The sequence below is a fragment of the Herpailurus yagouaroundi genome, unplaced genomic scaffold (genome assembly GCF_014898765.1).
Source record: "Herpailurus yagouaroundi ecotype Mexico unplaced genomic scaffold, PumYag 77, whole genome shotgun sequence".
NCBI lineage: Eukaryota > Metazoa > Chordata > Mammalia > Carnivora > Felidae > Herpailurus > Herpailurus yagouaroundi.
The window spans coordinates 76,061,065-76,072,875 of record NW_024412388.1 but is presented as its reverse complement, the minus strand read 5'-3'; the positions used below and the strand labels follow the sequence as shown (position 1 = coordinate 76,072,875).

General features: G+C 38.8%; 1 protein-coding gene across 1 annotated transcript in view; it reads left to right on the top strand.

Moving 5' to 3' along the window:
• The window catches only part of LOC121027436 (guanylate-binding protein 4-like), a 45,496-nt gene extending 33,685 nt beyond the window's left edge, over positions 1-11,811 (top strand). Inside the window, exons 4-12 of the mRNA XM_040470893.1 lie at positions 932-1,059; positions 3,012-3,121; positions 3,309-3,502; positions 5,529-5,774; positions 7,036-7,316; positions 8,765-8,977; positions 9,933-10,035; positions 10,375-10,568; positions 11,443-11,811. Coding sequence (XP_040326827.1) covers positions 932-1,059; positions 3,012-3,121; positions 3,309-3,502; positions 5,529-5,774; positions 7,036-7,316; positions 8,765-8,977; positions 9,933-10,035; positions 10,375-10,568; positions 11,443-11,661 — 1,688 coding nt within the window. The 3' untranslated portion in view covers positions 11,662-11,811. The remainder of the gene's footprint in view (positions 1-931; positions 1,060-3,011; positions 3,122-3,308; positions 3,503-5,528; positions 5,775-7,035; positions 7,317-8,764; positions 8,978-9,932; positions 10,036-10,374; positions 10,569-11,442) is intronic.

Here is an 11,811-nt window from a genome sequence, read left to right as displayed (position 1 = left end):
AAAGAAAGAAAGAAAGAAAGAAAGAAAGAAAGAAAGAAAGAAAGAAAGAAAGAAAGAAATGGTTTTATAGTCTATGCATTTCAAAAAAGTTTAATTTGGTCTGCTTTTAAAATTTATATAAATGAAATTGTACCATGTGTATTCTTTTGTGTGTTGTTTTTCTTGTATGTATTTGTAATTTATTTCCGTTAACTGCTGCATAGTGTACAATCGTATGAAGATATCAGAATTTGTTTCTCCATTTATTATTAATGAATGTTGAGATTGGTCCCAGATTTTCTTGTTTATGAATTCAACTATCATAAATGGTTTTGTACTTAAATTCCAGTACACACTTACTCAACCTTCCCCCGTTGATTATACCCAGAATTGGACCCACAGGGTGACAGGGTATCTGTGTTTTCAGCCATTCTGGACAGTCTCAAACAGCTTTTTAACTTTTATGTACAATTTACATGACTGTTAGCAGTCACTGAGATTTTCCCACATCCTTATCACCATTTGGTAATGTTAGACATTTTGGCTGTTGCTAACCTTGTGACTATATAGTCACATAGTCTATGTCTCACTATGAATCAGTTTGAGAACCTTTTCATATATTTATTTGCTGCTTGTATTTCTTATTTTTTTCAGTGCAATAAAGTTTTTTTTCCTTTTAAGGGTCAGCTAAAACTACACAGGTTAGTAGAGTTTACATTAATCTGTCCTATGACCTATTTGAGCCTATACAGGTACAAGATGAACAGGGGGCCCAAAGTGTTTCCTCAGAAAATCCTTAATGTCTGTAAACAGTAGATTGTCGCTGAAATGGAAGAAACGCCTTTCCCTGCTGGACCCTGAAATGGAAGACATTTATAAGTTTCACCACTGTAGCTCCTGGGGAACCTGGACTATCTACTGTCCCTGTATGTTGTTAACTCCTCCCTTGCAGGTTTCCGCATGAACGCCACAGTGAGATCTGAAACCAAGGGCATCTGGATGTGGTGTGTGCCCCACTCCTCCAAGAAGAACCACATCCTTGTCCTTCTGGACACTGAGGGCCTGGGGGATGTGAAAAAGGTAAGGAAGAAAGTTGAGTAAACTTCCTTGCTCTTGCCTATTAATTCACTACCTCAATTCCACTTCTGTGACCTATTCCTACAAATAGCAAGTGCAAATTATAGATAATGAGGTTAAATTCTCTTATCTTGAACTTTTTTCCTTGAGAGCACAAATATTTTGATATTTTGAGTTAAGATATTCATCTTACTTTTAACACCAGGGTTAATGACACAATTTAATAAACACTTTTGAGTAGCTACATCCAGGCCTCTCTGCTAAGTACTACAGACACAGCAGGGAAGAAAGTAAAGACCCAGAGGTTAGCGGGGAGACCTCAAGTACTTAGTACAATCAGTACCAGGTGCCATGGATGCAACCTCGTAGTGGGTAGGGATTAGATTTCAACTTTCCTGGTGAAATAACACGAAAACTGACTGAAGTGTAACCCATCAGGTCAATGGGACTACCAGTTAAATTGTATGGATTGGTGAGTTTGAATATAGTAGCCTCAAAAATAGGTTTGAACAAAGTAATATATTTAAATAAACTCCAGAAAAGCTTTGGCTGTTCCAAGAACATCCATAATGATTTTAGTCTAAGTTTCTTCACTGACTTCTAAAAAGCATGATCTTGACCAATAGAAAATATTGTAAACAGGATACTTGTAGGCGTGTTGTCTTCACAGTATTAGGCACAATCAGTAGTTTCTCCTTACTTCATATAAGTCTGAGTCTACATTGTAGCAGCAGAAGATGGGTTGATTCTGATACTGCCCCTCAAAAAATAAAGGAGAGACTTAGAAATTCTGAATTAAAATTTTTTAATGTTTTAAAACTAAGTTTTAAAGTCCTCAGTATAAAATAAAGTGTAAAATAAAAACAGAAGAGAAACTAAAACAAAACCTATCAGGCCTCATGAATTCATCTCACCATATGTTTGGATTTTAACAAGTTTATCCCTTCTTTGAATGTACCAGCAACTTCTCAAACTAAGAAAAAAGAACATAAGTACCAACTTGTTACTTACCATTCGAGGGCCCTGCAACTTAATTCCTAGTGAGTTAGATCTACTCTAATTACCACCCCCCACCCAAAAAATGAAGAGGGACCCTTAATGGTGAAATATATTATATTTTGGCCAAAACTTGTTTCTTTTTATCTAATTACACTTGTTTAAGGCACCCAAACATACCATATTATTAATAACTGGTGGCAATAGAGAACAACTCACCAAATTTAGATTTAGATAGTGTCTAATTCTGTTTTCCTGGCCTTCAATGCCCCTCCCATCTTGTCTTGAATCTCCTTCCCAGTCTTGTCATCTACTCTCACACATTTATACATTGCTTCAGCCAAATGGAGTAATTCTATAATACATTTATATGATTGTGCTTTTTAATTCCGACTTGGCTTGTGTTGGTCCTCCCATGATCTTTTCATTTCCACAAATCCACACTGCATCATTTCTTTAAAACCCACCTATTTTTTTTTTACCCACTGCCATCATTTCACAGTCAGATGTAATCTCTTGCTCAGAATTCGCAGGGCACTTTTCTTTTTTACGTTTTTGGTTTTTACCCCTTTTCCTTTTACATTTTAGGCTTCTGGTTCTACTCCTGGCAGAGATCATTAACTTGGTTAATGTTTCTTGGTTGTATGTTTACTCATTGGTTGACCAGCCCAGAAAGTCAACTTCTTGAGGGCAACGACTATCATATGGGTGGTTGTGTCCACCACCCAACCAAATGTATTGCCTGACATTTAGAAGACAACCGATGAATAGTTGTTGAATTTAACTGAATGACATTGTGTTTTTAATGTTGTCCATGACGCATAAAGTTTGCTGTAGGAATAATTTCCTGCTTATTGGCATATATCTACTGTGTTCTAGTCACTGTGTTAATGAATGGAAATGTTAACAAGTAAATGAAGGGGAGGCTCTTTAGTCTTTTGCTCTAATGTGCTTTCCAGGTCAACCCTAAGAATGACTCATGGATCTTTGCCCTGACTGTGCTTCTGAGCAGCACCTTGATCTATAACAGCATAGGCACCATCAACCACCAGGCCCTGGAGCAGCTGCAGTATCCTTCCAGGGACCAAACCACCATGTTTTATTGAGTTTACAGGAATGGCAACTGAGACTGTCATCTTAATTGTCTGGTTGAGGAGAAGGGACATGGGAAATAAGTTAATGTTTATAAAATTTGTTTTTATAAGACCTGGAAATTGTGGTATAAATCATTTCTCCTTCCTTAGCTGAATTCTCAGCTACGTGGCTGAACTAACGCAGCTCATCAGGGCAAAATCCTCAACACCTGATGAAGTAGAGGACTCCACCGAGTTTGTGAGTTTCTTTCCAGACTTTGTTTGGACTGTCCGGGATTTCACTCTGCAGTTGAAGATAGATGAATCCTCAATCACTGAAGATGAGTACCTGGAGGATGCCTTGAAGCTAATTCCAGGTCTCAGAGCATGGCATGGGTGATGGAGGTTCCAGAGGGAGTGGGAGCAACTAAGCCCTGTCCTTCAGGACTTGAAATCAAATTTTGTTTGCCCTTGGTTCGAGATATAGTCTATTAGTGAGGGGTGATTGGTGAATGATGTGTGGTGATTGTTTTTCATAGGTTATGAGCTGCAAAACTCCAGCTGCTGGAGTAAGCTCGCTGAGGAAATTTAAGGACCACTGTGGAACCAAATGATTTTAGACCAAATGGGTGTTGTGAAACATTTTTCTAGGTTACAGTGCTGCAGCTTCCTAAGGCCCACATACTCGTGTTCCTTTTATGTGCTCCTCTTGTTTCATACTGACAAAAATAGCTCATCAGATTAGAAGTTGGTGAACATTGAATCACAAGAAATAAACGGACATAAATTGTTCGTTATGGAAAAATATACAAAACATAAAATTTACCATCTTAACCATTTTTGAGCTTATACTTCTGTGACAATAAATGCATTCACATTGTTGTGCAAGCATCACCACCCACCAACTCCGAAAACTTTTTATCTTCCCCATCCAAAGTTGTACCTGCTAAACACTAACTCCCTAATACCCACCACCCACACCTTGGCAGCCACCATTCTACTCTCTGTCTCCATCTAGGTACCTCATAGAAATGGAATCATACACTACTTATCTTTTTGTGACTGGCTTATTTCAGTAACCATAATGTCCTCAAGATTCATTCATGCTGTAGCAGGTGTTAGAATTTCTTCCTCTCTGACTAAATAGTATTCTACTATGTATTGGGGCGCCTGGGTGGCTCAGTCGGTTAAGTGGCCGACTTCAGCCCAGGTCATGATCTAGCGGTCCGTGAGTTCGAGCCCCGCGTCGGGCTCTGTGCTGACAGCTCAGAGCCTGGAGCCTGTTTCAGATTCTGTGTCTCCCTCTCTCTGACCCTCCCCTGTTCATGCTTTGTCTCTCTCTGTCTCAAAAATAAATAAACGCTAAAAAAAAAAAAAAAAAATTAAATAGTATTCTACTATGTATATACCATATTTAAATGACCGTATTTTAAAAATATATTTCATGTTTCTATGAAATATTCTATGAATACTTTACTAGTGCCTGGACAGTTACAAATTTCAGAGAAAGGATATTTACACATTAAGAGTCCAGAAAAAAAAAAAAAAAAGATGTCCTTCTAGTAAGACTTTCAGATCCACATCTATCTGTCACATGATTTCACTTTCTTCTTTCTTACGGTCTTGTACATTATGTTACCATTTTAATATCATTAATTCACTACATGTTAATTTTACTTGCATTTTATTTTTACTTTATTTTAGCAGAGTGAATAATTGATGGCACCTGGAAATAATACAAGTTTTTATTTAATCATTCATGTATTCATTTTTCCAAAAAAATTTTATTGAACATCTTATATATCCCCCAAAATCATTCTATGAAGTACTTCCAAGTCAGATCTAGCCTGACATAGATAGTTTTAAGACCTCCAAATTACCTGCAGGTTAACCTTACCACGTGGACACTTCCGCTAAAAGAGCTCCAAACATATTTTTTTAGTGTGATTTTCTTTTACTCTGAATTTTAGAAATTTTTTTCTTCCCTTGGTATTATTTGTCCATCTCCTGTTATTTTCACAAACAATGTCTTACTCTTCTTTCTGGCATTACTTTATTTTAGGAATTTTCACTACCTTTGTTCATTCATCAGTCATTTGATAAACATTTTATAAATACTTAAACCACTAAACTCCATACCAATGCTAAGGAAACCAATTATAAGTTTGTTCAGTTGAGCCTGATGCCTTTCTTTCTTCTCCCATAGTATTTTCTTGACTCTGCTCCATGCAGAAATGGATTTACCATACCTGTGGTGATGGCCCAGGTTGGTTAGAAATGACTGGATGAAAGGAGATTTACAGACACAGGAGCTGCAATGATGGGAAAATTCCTGGAAATGAAGTCCTCACTCCTCTACCTGAAGGCTGCCTTTCAGTGATCACCTTTTTTCCACCTTTGCAGGCACAAATCCCAAAATCCAAAATTCCAACATTCCCAGAGAGTGTATCAGACAGTTCTTTCCAAAACGGAAGTGCTTCATCTTTGACCGGCCTACAAATGACAAAAATCTCTTAGCCCATATTGAGAACGTGCCAGAAGACCAGCTGGACAGTAGTTTCCGGGAGCAATCAAACAAATTCTGCACCTATATTTTCACTCATACAAAGACCAAGACCCTACGAGAGGGAATCATTGTCACTGGGAACCGTGAGTCACCTTTGTCCCACAGCATGTCTCTGTATCAGTGTGCGTGGGGGAGCTTTGAGTATACTCTGAGTTTGGCAGTAATTTTGTTGACATCTGTGTGTAATGATGGGGAAGCAGATATTCATGCCATGAAAAGGTATCCATACATGTTTCTTAATTAGTCTCCCTATGTGAGGGTTTGCTGAGACTTAATATATCTCAAAACCCTAATTCGCTAATTATAAAAAGGCAAGACAGAGTTAAAGAGAGGACATCTGCAGATTGAGAAATCCTATAGGATATCTTCTGGTCTTTAAGGATATAGTAGGTATTTTGTAAACTTACATGAGTCAGATGTTCCGGCAAGCCCATTGACAAAGAAAATTATGTATAGTCTTATATGCAGAGCAGGCTTCATGGGCACGTGACTTATACAGTCCGGTAATACCTTGTGCAGAGATGAGCCAATACTCTCTGTGTGTTTTGTTTTAAGTTTCCTTATTTATTTTGGGAGAGAGAATTCTAAGCTGTCAGCGCAGAGTCTGATCTGGGGCTTCAACTCAAACCATGAGATCATGATCTGAGTGGAAATCAAGAGTCGATTGCTTCACCAGCTGAGCCACCCAGGCACCCATCTATCCGTGTTTTGAATTCTTGATCATTTTCAACTAGGAGCCCACGTTTCCATTTTGTCCTGGGCCACACAAATTATGTAGCTGGTCTTGTTTGTGTATACTACTTCACCTGTATAATCTATTCCTTTTTATTCTCATTGAATGGGAAACTATTTTTCCAGTGACCCATGAGCATATTAATTGCAATGAATCAATTATTAAAAAAATTGTTTTAATGTTTATTTTTGAAAGAGAGAGAGAGAGAGAGAGAGAGAGAGAGAGCACGAGCGGGGAAGGGGCAGAGAGAGATGGAGATACAGAATCCGAAGCAGGCTCCAGGCTCCAAGCTGTCAGCACAGAACCCTGCCCAGAGCTTGAACCCATGAGCTACAAGATCATGTCCTCAGCCAAAATTGGATGCTCAAATGACTGAGCCACACAGGCGCTCCTGTAATTGATCATTTAAATTATAATATGAAGAAATGGAGAACAATAAAACAAGAATAAAAAAACAATGTTGTTAGAAAGAAATAGATTCCCAAAGAAGAAAATAAAGTTTGTTTCTAAATAAGGTGGGGTTTTTGTGATCTCAGGATGATGCTCCATAAAAACTGGAAGCCAATGATTAAGACCTTGCTATTTATTCTCAAATTTCCTGCCTTATTCAGGGCTGGGGACTCTGTTGAAAGCCTATGTGGATGCCATCAAGACAGGAGAAGTTCCTTGCTTGGAGAACGTGGTGACAGCTCTTGCCCAGCGTGAGAACTCAGTGGCCGTGCAGAAGGCAGCCGACCACTACAGCGAGCAGATGGCCCAACGAGTAAGCTTCCCCACAGACACGCTCCAGGAGCTGCTGGATGTGCATACAGACTGCGAGAGGGAAGCCATTGCAGTCTTCATGGAGCATTCCTTTAAGGATGACAAGCGGTCTTTCCAGAAAAAGCTTGTGGTAGTGTGTCTTAGCATTTATCCTTCCTAATTCCTACCCTTCTGAATGAATGCTTACAGTACATTTTTTTGACTCCGCAGCTCTTCTACCTCTCATGGTGGATGGAACCTGGGTTCTTGTGAGTGACAGGGCACTACAGGGTTACTAGTCACCTTTTTACTAAAAGATGGGCATTCTATTAATTTTCTATTGCAACATTTGAAAACTACCATTAATTTAGCACACTGTAATAATAAATATATATTTGTATATATATATTATTCATATATAATGTATATAATACATATATAATATACATGCATAAGCTTACCATTCTGTAGGTCAGAACATAGGCATAGGATGGCGCCATCCTCTGCTCAGAGTGTCACAGACTAAAAACAAGATGTTGGCCAAAATGAGTTCTCAGCTGCAGGCTCTGGAGTGGCTCCAAGTTCATTCGGGCTGCTGACTGAATCCCCTTCCTTTTGGTTGTAGGATTCATGTTCCCTTTTTTGTTGGCTTTCAGACAGGGGGTGCCTCCAGCTCCTAGAAGCATTTTTTGTATATCTCCATGTTCTCCTTTCATCTTCAGGACAACAATGACACATAAAATTCTTTTCATATTTTAGTTTTTTTGACTTCCTCTTCTACTAAGAGCTTGAGAGAACTCTCTGCTTTAAAAGAATATATGGTCTTATCTAAGCCTTCTCCAATCCTACCCTCTAGTAATCTCCATTTCTTAAAGTTAACTTGTACCATGTAATATCTAACCACTGGAATAAAATTCAGCAAATTCATAGGCTCCAGGACCATGCAAGGGGTATACATCAGAAGAAGGAAATCTTGGAGGAGAGTTTAATTCCTGGGGACAATTAATTACCATTGGCATCTTTCTGGAAGTTTGTCTTTCAGTCTATGACCACCCTACAGTGAAAAAAATCTCTTTGTTCATATTGAGAAAATGCCAGAAAGTCAGCTGTATTGTAATTTTCAAGAGCAGGGGAAATGTTTATTTTTTCCTCTTTACACGCTCAAATTCTTGTTAAAAGAATTCATGGAGAGTTCCAAAGTCTGCTCAGAATACACTTTTGTCATTACCAGATGATTGTTTGGGGGGCAGGGGGATGTACATTTTCATCCATAACAACCCAAACTCTCTGAGGAAACTCTACTTCTAGCCACAATTCAACTTCCTATTGCTCATTGTTGATGATTGGGTCACCGTTAATCATACTACAGCAGAAGGAACCATGGAGTTCATGTCTTCCAACCCCAGGGAAGTAAAGGGACTTTCTACAGGTCACACAGAGAATTGGTCAGAACTAGGGCTAAAAGTCTCTTGACTCCTGGTCTGTTCCATGTTTCATTGTACTCTTAGGTAATCAGGATGCTTTTTCTAAAAGGATGACAATTGAACTTTCCCTCCTAACAGCTTCTTCCCATTGGATTTCTCTACATTTCCCTGGCAGGACACCATAGAGAAAAAGAAGGATGATTTCTTGATGCAAAATGAAGATGTATCTTTCAAATATTGTCAGGCTGCAATGGAGCAGCTTTCAGAGCCTCTGAAGGAAAGCATTTCAAAAGGAACTTTCTCTGTTTCTGGAGGATATGATTTGTACTTAAAAGCAAAGAGAAATGTTGAACTTGGTTATAAAGAGGTGCACAGGAAAGGAGTTAAGGTAAGGAATAAAGGGAAAGAGGTTGAACAGTAGAGTGGAGTCAGGTGGCCTTTGTTGCACCTTCTGAATATCTAAGACCCTAGTACCAATTATGGGGAAAAACAAGAGCAAGGCAATAATTCCCTGTGGAGCATATGATAATATTTGTGCTAAGTCCCTGGGGAATACAAATATTAGAGACACAACTTTGCTCCAAGATGCTGATTTTACCAGAGATACAAATAGTGAACAGGATAGGGTATGATAAAGGTTATACTGGTATGCTAATAGACTAATGATAATGGTAATGATGATAGTAATGGTTAACACATTGAACACTGACTCTCTCTACCACACATGGTCTTTAGGTGCTTTTGTTGGGTTATTAATTTAATCATCAGAGTAATATTGTGAATTAGGTACACTACTATCTACATTATACACTTGAGAAATGTGATGCACAGAGAAGCTAATAAATTGCCTAAGCCCATGCCACGGTAAGTGGTAGAGCTGGTAGGGCAAATCAGTATCTTGGTGGCCATTCAAAGCTCAGATGGCAGCTTAGGAAACATTACAGAAGGTTGCTCCTAGAAGTTTAAGATGAAGTATTCATAGATGTTAGCTTTATTAAGAAAAGCTAGAAGAGCTTCCAGGAAGAAGAATGTCCAAATACATATAAACAAAGTTTTAATATGTTTGTAGAATCAGGAGTCTGGTTGGCTGTAACCCATGGTGGGGCTTGGGGGTGGGCATCAGTTAGAAAAGGGTCTCAAGAACTAAGAAGACTATGATGGAGTTTTTCCATTCTCATCAATAGATTAGAATTTATGCTGTGGACATAGAAGGAAGGGAATCACTCAGGGATACACAATTTACTGGGCCATATTTGAGGTTTTGTTGAACAATTATTTCTGCAACCAGAGACAAGATCTTTGTTGCCTGACATGTATTTGCTCCTTGTTGGTTGGTTCCTCAGGCAAATGAGATCCTCCAGAACTTCCTACAGTCACAGGCAGCAGTAGAGGAATCCATCATGCATTTAGACAAAGCCCTCACTGCTGGGGACATGGCCAAAGCAGGTACAGGGGAGGGCTCAACTCACAGCGGGATGGGTAGATTCCTGCAGTGCCCACTGACAGATCTGACCAAAGACCTTCTTGCAACAAGGAGTTTCCTCTTCTACCACAGAAAACATGCTCTGTTCAATCAATTCTGAAAATAACAAGACAAGTGGTAGTTGTACATCAGCCAGCCAGGCAGAGTCTCTAACTTCAAAATGAGAAACCTGTCAATGGTGTGGCCATCTGGTGAAATTACACATTTCCCAGTCACCTTTGCAAAGTCAGTTAAGTCTCTAAGCTCAGGAGGGTCAGACCTGACCTGTTATTTTATTCCCTTTAAAAACTTGCATGGGACAGTGGAGCAGGCCAAAAGGGAGGCCTCTGAGAAGGAACAGGAGCAGCTAAAACAGAAAGAAAATGAACAAAAGCAAAAAATGGAGGCTCAAGAGAGGAGCCTCAAGGAAAACCTAAGCCAGCTGGAAGAGAAGATAAAGAAGGAAAAAGAAAACACTCAGGAAATGCTGGAAAGGATGTTGAAACATTATCTGAAGGTAAGTCTGGCCTGGATTTGGGCAGATCCTCACTCCTCAGGAAGAGAAGGACAAAATTTTAAGCAAAGTCATGATCCAAGAGTGAAACACAAATGGCATGTGATTTACTAACTGCCTCAGTCCATGTGGATCCTGCTGTAACCCTTAAAGCCATAATACATCTGCCCCTTCCATAGTGCTAGACTTTTGAGTATACAAATAACACCCCTTGAGGAATGGTTTGCTATTTGGAGTGGTTATGGAATGGTCTTGTGAACCCCAATTGAGTAGGGTCTTTGTCTTCTAGTCCTATAGTCCTTAGGATTCTTGATACCACCATCAGAGAGATCAGAAATAGAATTTTTTTTTGTCTTGAAAGTATCCAATTAGGTCTGACATGAAATGAAAAGGCTCCAAAACTTGCTGCATTTTTTTCCAGATCTGTCTGAATATCCTGGGATTATTATAAAACATAGAGGAAAATCTTTCCTTGGTCCAACCTGCAGCTTGATAAGCAATATTCTGTACAGAGTCAGTAGTTACCATGCTTTATTAGATGATTGTGGCCATGCAACCTCAAATAGAACTGAGAATTAATTAGAATTAAAACTGTATTCCTACCCAAAGAGCATTGTTTGGGCTAGAATGCGTTATGGGGAAAGTTCTCATGTCTGATCTAGGCCCAACACCTACCCACCCCCAGAGAGATGATGCTGAAGACATCTTAGGATGTTATAAACCGTGGATACTCTCATTATCCAGGTCAAAATGTATGGACACATTGGATATCCTCCAAACAGCAGTCTAAAGTGGCAGAAAAACAGACACGTACGTTTGCTGCTGGCTGAATCCTGATAATGGTGATTTTCACAAGTGGACTCTTTTCATTTTATAGGTCCAAGAAGAATTGCTTAATGAAAGATTTGGAAAGAAATCCGAGGAGTTGAATAAGGAGATAAATCGGCTACAAGAAGAGATTGAAAGAAACAAAAAAACTGATCCGTTATTGATTTCAAAGGCGATTGATGTGGCTGGGAATGTATTAATTGTGGCACTACCTGAAATTTTTAGGCTAGTCCGTCAAGGGAGGAAAATTCTCAATGAAAACAATTAAATAAGCTTAGATGTCTTGTTAAGGATACTATAAAATGAGGCTTCTTTTGTTTTAGTAGTGTAATACTGTGTTTATTTTTGAAATACATGTGTCATGCCACTTTCATACAACAAAAGTTTAAAAATAAAAAGTGATTGCAAAAAAACATCA